The sequence below is a fragment of the Lontra canadensis genome, unplaced genomic scaffold (assembly GCF_010015895.1).
Source record: "Lontra canadensis isolate GAN:19392208 unplaced genomic scaffold, GSC_riverotter_1.0 scaffold41, whole genome shotgun sequence".
NCBI lineage: Eukaryota > Metazoa > Chordata > Mammalia > Carnivora > Mustelidae > Lontra > Lontra canadensis.
The window spans coordinates 10,471,317-10,491,806 of NW_022631035.1; the positions used below are offsets into that span (position 1 = coordinate 10,471,317).

Genomic DNA, 20,490 nt, shown 5'->3' on the forward strand with positions numbered 1-20,490 from the left:
TATGAGAGAAAGTTTCGTCTCAACTGAGGATAAAAATAAGAGCGAATTAGAAAGAGGAATTATCAACTGTCAAAGTCAGATTGATAATGGGAAGGTGTGCCTGAGAGAAATGAATGAGACCTTGGAATCCCACGTAGGACTCCGCGTGTATCTATGGCCTGGGATTCTGTAGGGCTTTATTGGGGGTGCTCGGTGCAGGTGATCCTGCCCTCCAGGGGGTATGTGGCAAATGCCTGGGTTGACAATCTCGGGTTGTCGATCCAACTGGTGACGTCCACCAGCATCTCCACGGGGTTGGAGGGGGCAGCTCAGGATATGACTAAACAGCTTAGAAGATACAGTGCCGCTGCCCACCACAAAGATGACCCAGTCCCAAAAGTCATGAATGCTGACGTTACAAACCCCGTGGGCCACGTGGACGAGGATATTCCTCCGTTTTGCTGCCTTCTATGCCCTGCTCGGAAATGAAATTCACAGAGAAGCACCTCTGGCTGATTCGTCTGTCATTTGCGCACATTCTCAACACTACCAGCTCTCTCTCCCTGAACCCCGGCAAGCAGAAGTTTTCTAAGTTCAAGAGCTAGTTCACCTCGAAGGAAACAGACATGAAGAAATGGGATCCCAGGAGCTCTGCGGACTTGCACACAGACCATAGTGAGGAAAACAAACAGGCTAATGGACAAAAGCCCAGAGTTTTCGGCAAATGCTCAAAGCCAGTCAAAAACCAGAAAGTCTTCTCCAGGATCTGGACAATTTAACTTGCTAGAGGCAATCATGAGAAACACAGACACCGCCTGAAATCCGCATGCACTAGCCACGTGATTGATGTCAGGTGTCTCTACCTAGATGGGCGCCTTATGGAGTACTCAGACCAGGACAGGGCATGGACTCTGCCAACATCCATTCTCCTTGAGGACCATGACCCACCCTGCCATCACTGGCTTCCACTGGTCAGCAACCAAACTGAGGGGATGACAGGAAAAGAGGCTTCTTGCTCAAATGTTAGAACACTGGCACCTTTTACCAACCAGAGATCTTTGTAATGTTTGCTGATTTTTGAACTTCTATTTCGTCAATAATAAAAGACTCTCTGGTCTCATCAGGCTGAGGAATGTAAGCACTTCCTTTTTTTAAGGAGAGATCATTTTAAGTCAGGAGAGCTTATCTTTTCACTTCTGGGACAGTTTAAGAAAATTTCTCTGGAGTTCGTTTTTTTGGTTTTTTGGTTTTTGTTTTTTGTTTTTTCTTAGTCTGTATAAAGAAAATGTAGGGAAAGCACCCCAAGTTGATGCATCAGAAGATGTTTCAGATTCCTGAAACCTCACGGATCACTAGCTGATAGGCTTTCTTCACTTATGGCCTCTGATTAGAAAGCTCAAACATTTACCACAAGCACTATTGAGGTGCACTCATGGAAAATACCTACACAGCAATCAGGCTGTTTACTGAATTACTATAACTGATAAAACCCATTCTCTCCATCTTTTAAATTGAGAACACTTCAAAATCAAGGCTAAGAATAGCAAAATACTCAGGCTAAGATTATGGGGGAGGGGAAAGCAAATTTTCCACGTTTGATAGGAAGTGCTTGAAATGCAGGATAAAATAACAACCGTGGCGTTCAAAGCTACACCAATTTCTTTTTGGATTGGAGTCAGACTTTTGCATTTTCAAGTGGCTTGTCATTTTCAAGCGTGCAATTAGCTAAGGGCTCTAATTCCTCTTCCAAATGCCACAACACACGCTCCTGACCGTAGTTGACACTAAAAAATGGCTTCACGCTGCCTTGAGAATTGCTAGCTTGGAGTTTGTGCTGACCAGAGGATTTCTGCCTATTTGAATTCCCCCGATGGCTTCCAAGAAGGGCTATTTGGTATGTCCACAGGAAAAAAAAAAAAAAAAACACACATTATCCCTCTCAAGACGATACATTTGTCATAAGCTAAATAAATATCTAGTGCCTCTGTTTACTCTTTCTTCCTGAACAAGTCAAGAACTGTATTTGATTGTGCCTGTGTTATGCTAGTTCCTCTGAGTCAGTCTCAATGCCTGGGGCAGCCTCCAACACACTCCGAGATGCCATCAGGCTGGTCAGCCGGGCACTGAGCCTCTCAAATAAGCCTGGAGGAAAAGCAAAAAAGAAGTCGTGCTGTTTGGGCACTCCATAGTTGGGTTTCCAGAAACTTCCTTCAGTCACCAAGCCTACGCACCTATAGGAAGGGGTTCTGGAGAGAGGTATAAGCCTGCCACAATTCCGCTTTTTCCTTTTTAGATACTCATTTGTTCACCCTCCGTCGGACTAGAATGTAAGACTTTTCTATGAGACTTCTCAATTATGAATCCCAAAACAAGGCCTTGAAGGACAGCATCACTTACTCTAGGAATACTTTAAAACCCCTAGGATAAGAAAACCATGTGTATGGGGGGGGAAAAAAAGAGGAGAAAATGTCATTCTATGGAATTATTTCAAAATAAGTGCAGAAAGGAAGGATTGGTAGAACATCACTGGTTTTTCCTTTTAAGTCCATAAGGCATAAATGCCTCAACTTTCTTTCCTCTCCTACCCCCGGTCCCCATTCCCCTCTCCCCTACTCCACCCCCTCCCCCAGGATGATGTCTCTCTGATGCTAGGACAAAAGAACACATCAGGGGCTCCCTGGTGGCTCAGTCATTAAGCATCTGCCTTGGGTTCAGGTCATGATCCCAGGGTCCTGGGATCAAGCCCTGCATTGGGATCTCTGCTCCGCAGGAAGCCTGCTTCTCCCTCTCCCTCTGCTGCTTGTGTTCCCTCTCTCGCTGTGTCTCTTTCTGTCAAATAAATAAAGAAAATCTTAAAAAAAAACAAACAAACACATCAGCTGGGACTCTGGGTTCTAGAGGTAACTTTAGGTATAAGAGTGATAGCCTGCTAGTGCTTTCTACTCCCCCAGCAGACTGGGATTACTGTCAACTCACATGCAGTGACCAGAGGAGACCGAAAGCCAGATAGACTCCCTGGATGAGGCCATACAGTGTGAAGCAGCTCTGCGGGGGGTGTTGGGGGTGGGGAGTGGTCATCAAATGCTGAGTTAGCACACCTCCCGGGAAAGGTCACAAGTGTTCTGACAGATGACCAAGGCTGTGGGTAATGCCACCTTTCTCTTCTAGCTCCACACTCAGCCCAAAGACAGAGTTAGGAGATAAAACCACCAGGATGCATCTATCTCAAAATTTGGGATTCACCTTTCACTTTCCAAATCTGTATTCCCCTTTCCCCACTTAACCACAAAAACAGGGGCTTTCTGAGAAAGTCTTGAAGGATCAGAGCCTCACTATGCCATGGAAATACAAAAAACACATGGAGATTCCTCCAAAAAGCATCCGCTCATGAACAGGTATCTCAAATCCGGCCGTGTACATGGGAAAATGGAGGAACAGCTATAAAAGAGATCCATTTCTTCATCAAGAAATAGAAGAGGGTGTTCTTAGGTAGTCACTTTCACATCCTTTCCATCCGCTCAGCTCCAGATCAAATTTAAAACTGTCAGTAGTAAAATGAGCGAAATAATGACATTGCCCCTAGAAGCAGGTGTGTACCTATCAGCTAGTACAAAAATCCTTTTAAAAAATCAGCACTGTGTTTCTGAAGCCTTAGACAACATTTCCAACTCAGTGGATTTCAAAACGGAGTTCATACTAAGGGGGTATCCAAAATATATCTAGTGGTACTTTACAGGAGGCAAAAAGCTATTATTGATCTGCAGTCTGAAAGAGGAGAGCCTGTATTAAAAAAAAAAAAAAATTCAAGAGGATCATTAAGAATGCTGATAAATCCAGAATTAATGCTTCTCTTAGGGGCGCCTCGGTGGGTCAGTGGGTTAAAGCCTCTGCCTTCAGCTCAGGTCATGATCTCAGGGTCCTGGGATTGAGCCCGGCATCAGGCTCTCTGCTCAGCAGGGAGCCTGCTTCCCCCCTCTCTCTCTCTCTGCCTGCTTCTCTGCCTACTTGTGATCTCTCTCTGTCAAATAAATACATAAAATCTGTAAAAAAAAAAAAAGCTTCTCTTATTCTTTCCAATTGTCCCACCAACAAAAACAACTCACCATTTTACACAATTGATACTCTGAAATGTCAGACTCTATAGGAAATACGCTGAAAGTTTGAATAATTATTCTTGTAAAACTTCAAAGTTTAGGTGACTTGAGTTTTGTTTCTATTAACGTGTGTATGTGTGTGTTGGCAGGGGGGACGGTAAACCCCTTAAGCAAGCCAGACTGGCTGACATGAATATGAGTAAAATGAAATGGAATTAATAGCAAGGAACAGTTTCAGGAAAGCTAGAAAATATCTACGGCTCAAAGTTTTTAAATTAATGAACCTCAGCAGCTGGGACAAAAACTGACAGCAGACAAAAGGGGAACAGAGAGGCCTCGGAGGTCGCTGCAGGTTCCAGCAGTGTTCGGGAGGGTACAGCAGGGGCACAGGTCATTCTGGATTGTCCCCGTACGTATGTGTGTGGACACTAAAATTAGCATTACTTCTCAAGGTTTTCATATTCTAAATATCCCTAAAAAGCTTTAATGCTCTGAATCTTTGAGAGAAATTCTAAGTAAGAGGGAAAATACGCTGGTGAACAAAAAAAGTAATTGTACCATTTTTCAAAAACAAATTATACAAGAAAAACGGGTTTTGAAGAAGAAGCTGTTGATATCGGGTCCACAGACCACAGGGCAAAATCAGGGGTTCTCGCCCCAGCTGCATAGTAGAACGATATGAAAACCTTCGAAAAATACTGATATTGGGGACCCTCCCCAGATCCATGACGTCAGAATTCTGAGGGTGTGGCCTAAGCGACACTACATTTGGAAAGTTCTTTCGAGGTCTGGAAACCAACAACCAGCGTGGACCACAGTTGCAGTAAACTAGCGATTCTCAACAGGCAGCTGCACTTTCTCAAGCTTTTCACACCAGCCTCCTTCTTACCCAGTTCCCCAAAGTACCCAGCCAGAATCCTGGGGAGAGGGGAATAGGCAGGAGAAAGGTTACAGGGAAGAGAGTTTGACAAGACTTCCCTAGATGAGATCCTTCCCCTTTACCACTCCTCTTCAGAACTACTGGTCTGAACTCTCCAAGATGACTCACCCCTTTTCCTCTGTGACCTTTAAACACTTGAGGATAAGGAAAAAGAAAATAAAAAGGGAAAAAAAAAAACAAAAAAAACAAATACACAATAAAAACAAGTTCTTGAATCCAGAAGGCAAAATCATGAGCCCATCTCAGCCGGATCAGTGTCCTACCCCATCCAGCACATTTGTCCAAGGAAAGTAGAGGGGAGGACCCACCTCAGTAGCCCAGAAGTACTGCCCCGTCAGAGGCACCCAACAACACACTGTACTCCAGCCCACGGCTCCAGCCCCTCTCTCTCGCCATTTGGCCAAAAATTAAACAAAAACAACCAACAGTAGGCCAGCCTTATGCATCATCAGAGCAAAATACCAGGGTTGACCCCGGGGACCAGCGCTAACAAAAATTCCAAGAGGCCTTCGTTTCACAAACAACAGACAGTTGCTTTGTCTCATCATGTTTCCCAATAAAAGCTGCATTCAGGACACTTCTTCCAAAGAGCATGGAGGCCAAGAAATGATAACCTTGAGGACCGTCAGATGGCCTTCAGAGGCCCAGCCATTTCCTCAGCAGGGGGCGGCCATGATGGCTCCCCTCCAGGGGTGACAGCAGGGCTTGGCGCTGTCTGCTTCTGCTGGGCACCCATGTAAACGAGTGTCATTTTGTGCATTCCCTGTGGTGTCATCTTCCAGGAACACTTGGGATGGTCCTTAGTATTGGGTTATACCAGGTGGTATGGTCACCGTGCATGCCCTCTCCTACTTTCCTCAATTCCCCTGACAATTTCCACGAAAACAAAGTCTACGCTGTTAGCATGACTCCTTCCATTTTTCTACTCTGACTTTCCTTAGATTCCCTCCTCAGACCCCCAACACTGTCCATCACGCCCTCACGGGCAAGGGTACCCACAGCTAACAAGGCTTGTGCAGGAGGCAGCCTACAAAACACAAGACCGTCTTACCTACTCCCCTGCACTAACTATTGTCTCCGTGCTCCAATCAATGCCAAAACAGCTTATAGCTCTCATAAAGGAGTTTCTCGCTCTTGCGACATGAAGCATGATCTTTTTTCTGCTTGGAGTATCTTTCCCTTCCTTACTTCCTTGATCGCTTGGAAAAATACCTCCTAGGGTCTTCAGCACAGAATTTCTCTCCCCCCAGAAACTCCATCCTAATGCCTTTCCTCTGCGTTCCCCAAATACCCTGTGCACAGCTCCATCCCCGGATCGCCATATGGTACCAACATCACGGACTGAAGAGATTCCCCTACTTGACTCTGAGTTCACTGAGGGCAGGGACTGGGATAAAGGCACCTTTGTCTCTCCCGCATCGAGGGCACACTCCATAAATGTTTCTGGAATGAATGCATGTGTAATGGATTAAGACCAACAGAGGAAGTTCGTGAGAACCCCTCTCCTTCCTTCCCACTGGCTCTTGGCAGCCAGGCTCTCTTACCACTGTGAGGTAAAGTCAACAAACTCTTCCGAGAATTTGTCCGCCGGGAGCTGTGGCGAGGGCTCCTCTACCACCTGTTTGAGCTGCTGGAAGGGAGTTCCCCAAGAGTCGTAGGGAAACCGAAGGATAGCCAACTCGATCTAGAGGGGAGGAAAAAAACAAGGGGACAACCGCTAAGACAGAACCACTTTAGGGCACCCGCGGTGCTCTGCTGTTCCAGAAGAATCTGCGGCAATCACAAAGGTGAAGTTCAAGTAAAATTTGGGGACAAATAAACTAACAATATGTTCTCTACGTTTCCCCCATTCCTACCGCCAGAGATTTTTATCTTACTGGAGGCAGCCAATGAAGCCTACTTATAACTGGGTCCTCACCAAAAGCCACGTGACACTTAATAAAATTGTAAGCCAGCAGTAGGCAGCTTTGGGATGTAAAGTAACCAGGTGTTCCAATGTTCAGTCTGAAAAGTTAGTCTCGCCCTAAGATTTTTCCAGAGCTGTGTATCTGCTGCCATCTGCAGGCCACTCACTGGAATGGGGAAAAAAACAACAACAACAACAAAAAACCCAGGGACCAAATTGACTGATCTTTTTTTGGATCTGAGTAAGGCCACTTTGCCATGACAAGATCATCACGTGTATTCTGGGCAGGGATGTGAAATAACCCACGGGATTTAATCAGCTGCCGTGCCTGGGAAGGAGCCAGGACCACAGTGGGTAATTCTAGACCTTGGTGATCCACTGAAAATGTACGATCACCCAAGTTACAAAGGATAACTGTAGGATTGTGCCTCAGGAAATTATCTTGTTTGTTACTATGTCTTTTGGCTATATCTGACCTCAGCGGCCAGGATGTCTACCAGAACCATATTCTGGGAAACACAGCCTCTGTCCTGGACCGCAGCTCGGTCAGGGTCCACAGACATTTACATTCCAGGAGTAGATTCAACTTTATGCCTAGATGAGAATAACTGAATTTTAAACTATAAGGTAAACTATCAGGAGCTATAGGCAGGATTCATTTTACAGATGAGGATAATAAGACAGTCCTTGGGACTGCATCGGTTTACTCGAGGACCCATGCCCAGTTAGAGGGGGGAATAAAGAGAAAGACTGGGTTTGCCTAATCCTAGTGCAGTCTTTCCACCACAACATCCCGCAGACAATCGTCATGCAAAACCTCCTGCCCCGTCCAGCAGTAGAGGATACTCAGGACCCACCATTAGGGCATTTGCCCTTTTGTTCGCAAAACCCACCCCATTTCAGCTTCCTGCCCAGAACCTCACAGTCCGGAATGATCATCATACGTTACCATTGTGATGCCCAGACTCCAAATGTCAGACTTTACACTGTATCCCTTCTGATTGAGCTCTGGGTTTATCCTTTCAGGCTGCAAAGGAGACAGAAAAAGACAAATGAGATGACGATCTTAGCTCGGTAAAGTCTCCGGGGGCGGGGCTGTCACCAGCTGCCAAGTGAGTTGTTTTAAGCTTGTTAACATAAGCCTCCCAGGCCAACAAGACTCACTCACTACAATAAATATGGACGCCTCCATGGGATTTTCCTCATTCTAAAGGAGTCTTTTCTTGGAGACAAGAACGGATCAAAGTCCCTCATGACTCAAAACTAATTAAAAAAAAAAAAAACTAATTTCAATTTTGCCTCCAGAAGAAAGAGGATACACAGCACAAAGCTCCTTTGCCAGTCTAGAATTTTCCTTGTGAAGAACACCAACAGTCCAGAACTCAATAGTCAGAATCTGCAGAAGTCACCGGGCTACTGTCCGAGATTGGCTCAACACCAGGGGGAGGGTTCTCAATCCCAAATGCAAAACTATTTCAAAACAGAATATAGAAGCCCCTTAATGTTAAAGGGGGTCCCAACGTCTCTGCCAATGGCAGCAAATCTTCCCAGCCATGAGCATCCTTTAGGACTAACGTAACTGACTTGTTTGGGTCATTTAAATTCTTTTCATTCTTCTGTCCCCAACAAGCAGGATAACACTCCCCTGCGACACAAGGTGAAAAATTTGTGTGGGCTGTATCTATTACTTACATTTCTCTCTTTTTTTTTTTCAAGTAATAGAAGACCTCTTTTACTCAAATTTCAAAAAAACAGTATGTTTGAAGCAAATGACTAAGGATTTCAGACAGAAAAGACTTAAGAAAAAAATAAGATGCAGGATATTTCTTGCACCATAAGCACATTTCCATCCTCCCTCTGTGGCCATCCATTTCCTATTTCCTGGCGGGGTTTGCGGGCAGCTGCGTTCCCAGATGCCTCCCCCCGCTGCCGTACTTACGGCCATGTATGGTTTACATCCTGCGTCAATAGTTTTGGCGACAGAGTCTACAAGGTAGCCACTGATTCCAAAATCGCACATCTTTACTTGGCCAAGAGCGTTGATCAGCACATTGGAAGGTTTGACGTCTGAAAGCAAGAAGAACCAGGAGCCAGTGATCCCAGCCTGCTCTGAAGATTCCTGTGTCCACCACCAGGGGGCCCGACATCCCCACATCCTGCTCACTTCTCTTTCCTCTGGGGCCCTCCCTAATTCCCACTGACACCCATCTTACTGCTTCCAACTTGGTTTCCTATTTCATGGTTCGTCCTTCTTGTAGGTTTGTGACTCCATCATTAAGGGCTGTCTCCCCTATTTATCATCTGCATTGGCCCCATACGAATAGTAAAAATTTAAAACACTATTACTGAATCAAATGCCCCATTCCCTGGGCATAGACACGATGACACAAAATGAGTACATTCTACAAATCCGCTGTACTACATGGACCTTATGATGAGTAATATTGCCTTGCACACTTAAAATTTGCCACGAGAGCAGTCTCATCTTAAGTGTTCTTAGGACAACAAAATATATATATTTTTAAGCCCAGCTCATCGTGACCTATTGCACAGTTTAAGGATGGGAGTAAACAGATTGTGGAACGATAAGGCAGAATGCAGTCCCACCATCCATCAATCTGACTGAGGCAACCCGTTTCAATGGATGCGTCTGCAAGAGGTATGTGTCTGAGGTCACACAGCAGAACTCATCAGGAATTCAGAGATTCCAGACCACAAAGCATGCACCCAAATAGAGAATCACTGTTATCTCTGGATAATGGACTTCGAAATTATTATAGTTAACCTTCTTCCCTCTTGAGGGTATTTCATAAAGGACATGTAATCAGCAGAGTAAGTTATTCAAAAAACACTAAAAATGATCCTTTTTAACGTTTTCCCTTAAACTGAATGGTGGACGTGCACATTATGTTATTTTTATACTTTACGTATATATTTTTAATACAAATGAAATATTTCCAAATTTTGAAATAAATACTGAAAAATTAAGTTTCCCATGGGGGGGTAATCTACATGCTTCTTCCCACCTGGATTCTTTCCCACTTTCTTTTTCTTTTTTTTTTATTTGACAGACAGAGATCACAAGTAGGCAGAGAAGCAGGCAGAGAGAGAGAGGGGCAAGCAGGCTCCCCACAGAGCAGAGAGCCCGATGCGGGGCTCGATCCCAGGACCCTCAGATCATGACCGGAGCCGAAGGTAGAGGTTTAACCCATTGAGCCACTCAGGTGCCCCTCTTTCCCACTTTCTTCTCTTCCTCGTCATCCTCCCTATTTTTCCAATTTCTAATAATAACAATTAATGATAATAATAACAGCAATAACAGTAATAATAGGTACTCTGAGTGGGACATTCTACATCACTTTGAGGCTGACTCAGACAGCGTGAGAATTACCAAATCTCACTACCCCACCAGCTATCCACACTTTCCACTAACTCTTCTTCAGACTTGGTTGAGTGAGCAACTTCTAAGAAGTTTTCCTTGACTATAGTCACCCAGTGCTAATCATTTCCTTGCTTTAGAATCTACGGAGAGCTCTTCTTGGTAATTTCATCTTGGTAATGTGGTTGATTTTTTCCATGTGTTTGTCATACATCGGTCTTATTTCCCTATCAAGAATCCCTTTATGGAATTTTAATAAGAATGTGTTTTGTTGGGGTGCCTGGGTGGCTCGGTGGGTTAAAGCCTCTGCCTTCAGCTCAGGTCATGATCCCAGGGTCCTAGGATCGAGCCCCGCCTTGGGCTCTCTGCTCGGTGGGGAGCCTGCTTCCCTCCCCCTCTCTCTCTGCCTGCCTCTCTGCCAACTTGTGATCTCTGTCAAATAAATAAAAAAATAAAATCTTAAAAAAAAAAAGAATGTGTTTTGTTTTCATATATCTCTCAAGGCACCTATTATAGTGATGTATAAGTGGTGGAAAAATGATTACAAGTGAGAAATGGATGGAGAGATGAATGGATGTATGGATGGATGGATGTTAACATGGAAGAATGGATACATCTATAGATAGATGGATGGATGGATAGATGGATGGACATTAACATGGAAGAATGGATATATGGATGGATGGATGGATGGATGGACAGATGGATGGATGTTAAGATGGAAGAATGGATATATGGATGGATGATGAATGGATGGATGGATGGACAGACGGAAAGATGACAGGCCAATAGGAAGGAAAACAGAGGAGGTAAAGGAAAAAGAGATAAATCTATCAATTTTTTTTTCATTTTATCCTGCCTCCTGCAGCCTGAAAAAGCAGTACTTTAATACCAGAACATTTTATACTTTAAGGCATACAAAAATTACCTGGGGATCTTTTTAAAGATGGAGATTCTGGTGGTCTGGGGACCCATGAATCTGCTTTTCTAAGAAGCTCCTAGGCCACAGTCAATACAACAGGCATTTTTATCCCATTCTCTAAAATTCTCAGTGGGGTAATCCCAGAGCTGTGCTTGGCAACACGTGTTTTATATTCAGTTTAGGTGCAATAAAAAGACCAGGGCTTCTTGTGTCCTCAGACAAGAGAAAAAGCAGCTACTTATATGATCTGCTATTCCTCTGGGAAGGAAAACCCTCCAGTTCTATGGCCTGACTCATTTCCACTTCCACCCATGGGGGAAGAAAAGTCTGGGTAAAAGAAATGGATGTTATAAAAGGAAGAGCCAAAGCAACTCCATGCACGCTTACCTCGATGAATGACAGACAGCTTACTGTGTAAGTGTTCTAACGCTTTTACAATCTGCAGGTAAAACACAAGATAGATTTTTCTCCATCACTGGAAAGAAACTGAATGTTAAGTATACTCAGGATTATTATCCCTTGCTTAACATTACCAGGTAAGGTATTTTCTCCAACAGCGGGGGCCCTATCCAGGAAAATACACAGGAAGCTACACTCCTTGACCTCCACCCACCAGAGAGGACCGGATCTCACAGTAGAAAGGGTGTCCCACTCATCTAGCTGGTGTTTCTTTTGGCCTCCAGCACTTTTTTTCTCTCCACCCTCATGAGTCTCAACAGCCATTAAGAGGGCAATCTTTCTTTCCATTTCCTTTTCTTCTGCTTCTTTCTATGCCTTATTAGCCTTAAGAAAACATTAACAAATCTACAAATGAAAATCAGAGGAAACTAAGATCAGAATGTAGACACCAGGAATGGGGTCATAGCAAAGGGGGGCACTGCTTATAGGTATTTTAACGGAGAGTTTACCAGACCAAGTCAGTGGTAGAATATTCTACACAGAGCCCAGAAAAAAACACTCATTTATTTGTCCACAGAGGCACTTCTGCATCCAACAGACATGTGCTGGAGGGCAGCTCTAGTCCTGCTAGTGTATGCTCACAGTAGGGAATGAGAGACACATCAGGTCTAGACTTCTCACATGCTCCTTGTAGTAGGGTCATGATGTACTCACAGAAACTGCTATTTTCCCTAAGATGTCCTCTGGAATTGTTTGACCTTTATCAATCACTTGTTTGTAGAATTTATCTAGCGACGTATCCATGAGCTCCATGCAGATCCAAACATCACCCTAGAGATGAAGTGGTTCAGAGATTGTTAGAGAGGGACAGAAAAGGAAAAGAAGGGGAAACAGTTAATACCTGTCACGAAGAACTGTTCTCGTACTCAAGTTTTTGGAGGAAATCTACAATTTCCCTTCAAGGTCTCAAAGGAATTTACAGACAAGCAAGTTCGTTTCCCAAGAGCCAACTAGCAGACAGCCAAGAAGAACCTGCATGGGATCCCCTACTCCTTGATAAAGAGAGGGTCTAAATACTGAGGGTTACTCCAGCTATGGAATGAAGTAAGCTTTACTAGAATAAAAGGCATGGTAGAGGGAATATGGTTAATGATATAATAGAGTTGTACGGTGAAGGCGGTTGCTACACTTGCGGTGACCACCCATAATGCAAAGAGAAGTTAAATCCCTATGTTGTACAACCTCCAACTAATGGGACATTGTGTGTCAACTCAAATTTTTTAAAAACATTATAAATAAATACATCAGTACCAATAGTCAAAAGCAACAGATTCCCAGAAAACTGGGACTTGATGGTTCCTGTCTTCTAGGGATTAGGTCTACAGGCCTACTCCATGTTTGACCTCCCACCTGGGACACTGGCAATAGTTCATCCAATAGCTGTTTGAAGCATCATAATCCATATCATGGGAAAGGGAAAGCAGGGGTAAAGCAAAGAGATCCTTGTAAGCCTCTGGGGGTACATAAACAGGGTAAACGAAGCTTATCATTTGGCCACAAGACCATAATATTTCAGATTTTAAGTAATCTACCTAAATTAGCCTACAGACAATTGATAGAGAGAACCACGCCAAAATAAACCAAAACAAAAAGGAGAAAGGGAGCCTCAGTGTCTTCAAAAGGGCTCCCCACACTTGGAAAGGCTGTCATTTCAAGCCAACTTTGCGTCAAGGCATGTCATGACCGCCCGAGCAGAAATCTCTCTAGAGAAGACACGTCCAATGAGAAAGAGTGCCAGGAGGGTGTATCGCCTTTACGGAATTAGAGAAACTCCTTTTTAAGTGTCTGTTCTCCTCAGATGTTGAACTGAGGATCACCTACCTCCCGGAAGAGTGCGCCATAAAAGGTGACCGTAAAAGGACAGTCCACTGTCCTCATAGAAATATCCAGATCCATCAGTAGCCTCTTCTGCTCCTGGCTATTTACTGTGGCCCGGATCCGCTGAATGGGAATGCAAGGAAAGATGGATGGTTACTGCCCTGAGGATGAGTCAGTAAATAAGGCAGGGACCTTGAGGAGTCCCGTCCCAAAAATACCACAAAACTCATAGCACAAGTTCTAGCAATGACCTTCCAAGTATTTACCCTAGTGACTAGCTATTTGTACCAAATGAGAAATAAGGAAGACTTTCAGTAGATTTCCTGAAAAATCCCCAGCAAGAAGCCAACTGACACTATATTTCAGAAGATGGGCAAATGTTGGCAAGCGTATTTCCTTCCAAGTCACAAAAACAGCCTGCTCTATTGTGTTGTGGCCAGTCGGTAGAGACCAGAGTATTCGTTACTTTGTGGCTGACTCGGGATCCCACCAAAAAAAAAAACTAAAAGCCCCTCTTTGGGAAGAAATAAGAATATCTGGACTAAGTAGCAACTAAAGAAGAATGGACAGAGCTCTCCGAAATGGATGGAATCAAGCAGAAATGGAGAGACTGTTTGTTCCTATCCCAGGGCTTCTGAGAGGAAAGACACCTGTCACGCCAACAAATGTAGTCTTAAAGAAAGACGATTTTGTCATTAAATGACAGTAAAAATATAATATAATTAAATAAATATATAATAACAAATAAACAAAATATCATACTAAAAATACTATATACAGGCTTTTATATTTTTGGCCTAATTAGCAAAAAGTCTGCAGAAGAATACATTGCAAAATCTACAAGGCAAGGGAAATATATCTCCATTCTCCAAAAACAAAGGGGTCCAAGTCATCTGACATCCACATCCCTAACAATGGGCCAAATCCATGAACACATGTACAGAAGGTGGGTCCCCAAAGTCCCTTGAGCATGTACTCAAGAAATATGCAATGATTTCCAATTTCTTTTTCCAGCTCAAAAACAATGCCATCACTCAAGATGCCTTTACCATCCCTTTTCCCACAAATGGACAAAATTTTCTCCCTCAATTCTCATTTCCTGATTTTTGGGGACCATTCTTTAAAAGCAACAGAATATTAGAATGAAAGAGACGTTTGAGACATAACAACCAAATGCAGTATGTGAAATTTTATTTGGATTTTGACTTCAACAACCAACCAGCAAAAAAAAAAAAAAAAAGTGATAATCAAAGTAATTTATTTTGGAGCCAGTATTCCATGACATTAAAGAAGTACTGATAATTCTTTTAAGTGTGATGACATGGTGGTTCCATAAAAAGTTGAAAGGAGGGGATTGGATTTATCAGTTAAAAAAACAAAAGAAAATGACCAGTAAATGCAACTCATACCAAGGAAGGATTTTCCAGACATTTGGAGGGAAATATAGTTCCCTACAGATAACCTTCTTTGTTTGATTCCATTGCTGATTGTTTTGCTTCTACGAAAAGAACTGATTTGCGGTTGAGATGGATGAACGTATATACCACAGACAGAAAGCGTTTGGGGACCGTCAACTCTACCTTCACCGCCATGATCTGCCCGCTGGGCACATGTCGCATCTTCTCCACCACCCCGTACGCACCCCGCCCCAGCTCCATTATGGGCTCCAGGTCATCCGCCTTCACCTCAAAGTTCTGCAAGAGAGAAAAGTAATAATACAAGAGTAAAGAAAAAATTTAAGGACATAGACTACCTTGTCCCCTCTCTGGCTTCCCCCAACATTCTAAGGGTTATTTCTGGTCCAGAAGCTTCTGATCTAGAAGCTTTATCCAAGGAGCCCCTGCCAGCAGGAAGCACCAGGAGATGTTCAGAATGGCGGAGTATGCCACCTGCTCATCACAGGCAGTGCAGACATCCAGCTCCAACTCGGCTCTAAACTCACTTTGCGTGATCTACACTGTGGCTCCTTAGCCCCTTCCTCACACATTTAATCCATTTGCTGACTGATGGCAATTAGATCTACCCTTGGACTTTAAGGAATGCACCCCAAAGCGAGTCATCTACTCCTCTCAAATACCTTCCATCAGGGCGACACTAGCCTGATTTCAATAAGGCACCCAAAACAGCCAGAGCGCCACCCACCACTTCTGCTAAACTCAAACTTTGTGACCCATCCCCTGACGGCATGCTATGGAAAATAAATTTTCCAATGGCCAGTCAGAAAGCATACCTAGGAACTGGTCAAGATACTAACTGGCACCGTGATATTTTTTTCTTACCTGATTTCCAATAGAAATGCAAGCTTTAGAGTCCAAGTCTCGAGGTGGCCTAAGAAAGAAAAGGGGGGAAGAGAAAAAACATGACATATTTAGTAAACTGTGCCTTCCCAAATCATATATGACTAAAGAGAGTTTTCCTTAGGGTTAAGTTGGAAGTTCATCAGTAAAAGTGTTAAAAATGCAGGATTTGGAATAAAATATATTTGGGTTTAAATGACTTAATCTCCGGGGTGCCTGGGTGGCTCAGTTTGTTGAGCATCTGGCTCTTGATTTTGGCTCTGGTCACGATCTCAAGATTGTAGGATCCAGCCCTGAGTTGGGCTCTGTGTTCAGCGGGGAACCTGCTTAAGATTCTCTCCTTTTCCCTCTGTCTGTTCCTACCCAACTCTACCCTGTGCTTGCTCTCATGCTGTCTCTCTAAAATAAATAAATCTTCAAAAAAAAAAAGCAAAATGAATAAATGACTTAATCTCTTTGAGCTTCTTTTTCTTCTTTAACATGAGGATATTAGTATATCCTGAGATAGTCCAAGTAAAATGGGCTTAGCACAATGGCTGGCATGCAGGAAATATCCAATAAATATGAGCTAGGTGTAAAGAATTATGTAAATAATTATACTATTCTAGTAAGCCCCAAACTTTTTTTCTTTCATTGGCACCAATGTGCCCAATTATTCCACCACATTTTCCCATAATTATTTAAAAAAACCTAATAATTAGCATATGGTTATGTTAACTCACAAAATTCATAAACCACAATAATTCCAAATCTCTCTAGTCCCCATGTTCATAGACGGAAAAAGGCCCAGAGTGGTGATGGGACTTCCCAAGATCACAATTAACCCAGATCTCCTAGTTTTCAGGTCAGAATACTTCCTGCTATCAGACTAAGACAGTTGTGACATTTCTTCCATACACAGCACACATACTATCTGGGGGCCATCTCAGCAGCTAAAGGTTGGCTGATCTTGTGTCTCCATAGAGAAACCATACAGTCCCCTCATGTGCATTTATTTCTACTACTTCAATACTGCCTGGGTGGATACCAACCCACCCAAAAGAAAGATGTTTGGTCTGGCCATGCAACCAACCAAGAGCTTCAAGAAGCATTTTCCTGAGGGCGCCTGGGTGGCTCAGTGGGTTAAAGCCTCTGCCTTCAGCTCAGGTCATGATCTCAGGGTCCTGGGATCGAGCCCCACATCGGGCTCTCTGCTCAGTGGGGAGCCTGCTTCCTCCTCTCTCTCTACCTGCCTCTCTGTCTACTTGTGATCTCTATCAAATAAATAAATAAAATCTTTAAAAAAAAAAAAAAAAGAAGCATTTTCTTGAAATAAAGGCACCAGAAGTATCACCACAAAAAAAAAAAAAAAAAAAAAAAAAATCCCAGGAATGCCAGAATCAGAGGTGACCAAAGAGACCCAGGTCTCCCTAACCGGACATTCTATGCAGAACTGTCTCTAGAAACATCCAAAGGAAAATGGAAGGAAGGCAAGAAGATAGAAAGGGAGAAAAGAATCCCAGCCCTTGGCAATTTCCCCAGGCCTACTGTGTTATAATTCTGCCCCTTCTGCTAAAACTAACTAAATAAAGCAATAAGGAAAAAATGGGCATATAAACATAAACATATATTTAAGGTTTTAATGGCAAGCCTTCCCATACCTCAAGATCCCTTTAAAAAGCACAGAATACCTAAAATAAAGTTTTTCTAGACTAACTTAAAACCAGGAACTGGCAGGGATAGATACAGAAGAAAATACATACGCACACCCCAGTACACTCCAGTGATGTTTTTAATATGTCTTGTGTGTATGAGTGAGAAGAGGATTTTTCTTCAGAAATACTTTCCAGAAGATTACGTTTCTAAAAATCTGATTTCTCAATCTTAAAATTTCCAGAACAATTTTTCCTTCATCATCGATGATTTGTACTAACTGCAATGGAACTTTGAATGAAAGACAACTATTACTTGAAACGTGTGACTATTATAAATAAAAAAAATCTCTTGCAGTTGTTCCATACTCTTCCTTTGAAAAAGGAGGAAGCAACAGGAAAGTCACTAGTTTTGGGGGGCTACCTCCATTTTCTTGCCATCCAAGGAGGGCATTGGGTAAGACTGCTTCCAGGTCTGGTACTCCAGTACTCAGACATGGCTTTGCAAATTACAGCCTGTGGCCCAGCTAAGAATGACTGTTTTTAAGTTTAAAAAGTTGTAGGAAAAAAACTATGAGGACCATCCGACAGGGGCCACTGGGCTTCGGGTAAACCTGAAATATTTACCAGCTGGCCTTTGTAAAAAAAGTTTGCTGAACTCCAACGTTGTACTAACCTTGCAGTATATGCCTCTACCTAATAGGAGGGGGGGTCATGCCATTTTCCAGAAAGAGAAAAATGGAACCCAGAAAAGCCCAGAATTTGCTAAAGCCATCCAGCTCAACAGAGCTGAAAATAAAACTCATGCCACTTGAATCTGTCTTGACCTAAAGTGAAAGGAATAGAGGCTGAACTGAGTGCAAAGCTTTACCTATATCTCATCTAATCCTTTAAACACACACACTCTCTCTCTCTCTCTCTCATGAGTATCATTACGCCCATGGTCCAGATGAGAAACCGTATGGCCCAGAGTTTAACTACCTTGCTCCCAAGTGGTAAGGCCATGATTCAGTCCAAGTCTGATTGAATGTAAGGAACCTACTCCCAATACCCAGGCCCTCTCAAATGAAAACGACCAACGCACCCAAGCCTGGGGCCCTTGGGCTCATAAGGTCTGCCAAAAGCATCAAATGATGGGGCCAAGGCTGACAGCTCGTATTAGCTTCGCAGACACTGTGTTCTGTCCAGGGCTGGGCATATTAGTTTTCCTGGAGCACTGGGTCTCTGCAGGAGGTTAAACTGTGGGTATAAGTTCTCTGTTGCTTATTCAATATTTTAGTCCTCTGGGGAAAGAAACAGGCTTATTACGAAATCCCGTCCCTGGAAGGTCAAAGGTGCTCCAAAGGTCACCTAGTATTAGATTTTTTTTTTGTTTTTGTTTGTTTGTCTGTTTTTGAGAGAGAGAGAGAGAGAGAAGCCGCACAAGTGGGTAAAGGAGGCAGAGGGAGAGAGAAGCTGAAGCACGCTCCTCACAGAGCAGACCCTGAGATCATGACCTAAGCCAGTGCCCCTAGTATTAGCTTTTATTTTTCCATTTTATTTTATTTTATTTCTTTTCAGTGTTCCAGCATTCATTGTTTATGAACCACACCCAGTGCTCCATGCATACTATTTGCTTTTATATGAACGAGTTTTAGCTTATTATAATAACTAATTATTTGTAATTCTAAGTAATAAGTAATCAGTTTACTGGTTATTATGACAACCATTGTTCATCTATTTGATAATATTTATTAAGCATCTACTTGGGCCAGAGACTGTGCCAGACCCTTTGTATGAAGTATCTTCTTTAACTTACACAACTCTACCTCAACGGGAAGAGTTCACAAAGAAAAAGACTAAATAACTTAAAGTCATTCAAAGACCTGGCAAAATTAGAACCCAGAGCCTCACAATTATATCATCTCAACTGCTGAAGTGATGTTTTACTAGCCACAGCCAGTAAACTAGCCTCTTGTTTTATCAGCCACAGACGGTTTGATCACACCCTCGACCAGTCTGATGTGTGGCTCAGAGCATATCCCTGAAAGTCAGAAAGCCCTGACTTCGTATGCCAGCTCTTCCACTATATAATAGGGATCATGAATAATTATTAAGTGGATTCGTAATAATAACAGCAACAACACTTGGAGCAACCTTCCTGGAGAAGGTACAATGGGACAGGCACTGGGCCAGACACTTAATACAGATGATGACTCCTACTCTTCCCAGCAACCACATCATTATTTATTCCCATTTTTCAGAAGGGAAAACTACGACTTAGTAAGGTTAGGGAATTCGCCTAAGGAATTCAACTAGTGAAGCTTAGATCCCAAATGTGAACCTAGGCATTGTAGCCGGAGCCTGAACTCTTACCCATGAGGTGCTGCTTGACTGCTCTGAGCACCTGACCTTGTACAGGTCCGTTCTCTCATTTATCAAGTAAGAGTAACAGTAACTGCCTCCTGAGCTTCTTGGGAGGGTTAACTAGAATAATATTCACGAGCATGGAATCAGTTCAGAATTAGCTGCTGCCAATCAAGTACGGGGACAGCTCAGAAACCTGAGCCAAGACACACTGGCATCCGTTACTCAGAGAAAGAGCTCCAGCAGAGGGACCACACACAGAACCAGGAAGAATGGCACTCTGTCCCAGGGTATTTATTTTTGTGTCGTACAGCAGAAGAAGGCAGGGTATAAATGGTACGAGTTACCAAGCCAACCCCCAAAAATTGCCAAGAAAAACACAAAATGTGGAAGCTACTTCTTTAGGTCTACGAATATAAGCATCGGTATTAAAATACTACTACGGCTAATAAGGCTCCCCGTGAGCTAAAGTAGTCTGCTCTACAACGATAAAGTGATGCCCTTGGCTTTACACAGTGAAAAAGAAAATACAATTTAAAGTTTATTCTGCCACATGAAGGAAAGACAGCAGAGAAACTAGGTTTTTCATTGCGTACATTTTTACTCATTTGTTTATCTGAAGGTAGGATTTATGGTGGCTTTCATAAAATTCATAAAATACAGAAAATATAAATTAGAAGGAAATGAGGGCTAAAAATTTAAAAGGAAGGAATGTAAGA

The 20,490-nt window shown here is 43.1% G+C and overlaps 1 protein-coding gene across 5 annotated transcripts in view; it reads right to left on the reverse strand.

The window, feature by feature from the left end:
• The window catches only part of MAP2K6 (mitogen-activated protein kinase kinase 6), a 117,286-nt gene that overhangs the window by 17,708 nt on the left and 79,088 nt on the right, over positions 1–20,490 (reverse strand). For all 5 annotated transcript variants that reach the window (XM_032870745.1, XM_032870744.1, XM_032870749.1 and 2 more), the window contains exons 3-10: positions 15,777–15,825; positions 15,078–15,191; positions 13,501–13,620; positions 12,334–12,450; positions 11,608–11,659; positions 8,859–8,986; positions 7,869–7,946; positions 6,558–6,697 (exon numbers count right to left, since the gene is read on the reverse strand). In XM_032870745.1, coding sequence (XP_032726636.1) covers positions 6,558–6,697; positions 7,869–7,946; positions 8,859–8,986; positions 11,608–11,659; positions 12,334–12,450; positions 13,501–13,620; positions 15,078–15,191; positions 15,777–15,825 — 798 coding nt within the window. The remainder of the gene's footprint in view (positions 1–6,557; positions 6,698–7,868; positions 7,947–8,858; positions 8,987–11,607; positions 11,660–12,333; positions 12,451–13,500; positions 13,621–15,077; positions 15,192–15,776; positions 15,826–20,490) is intronic.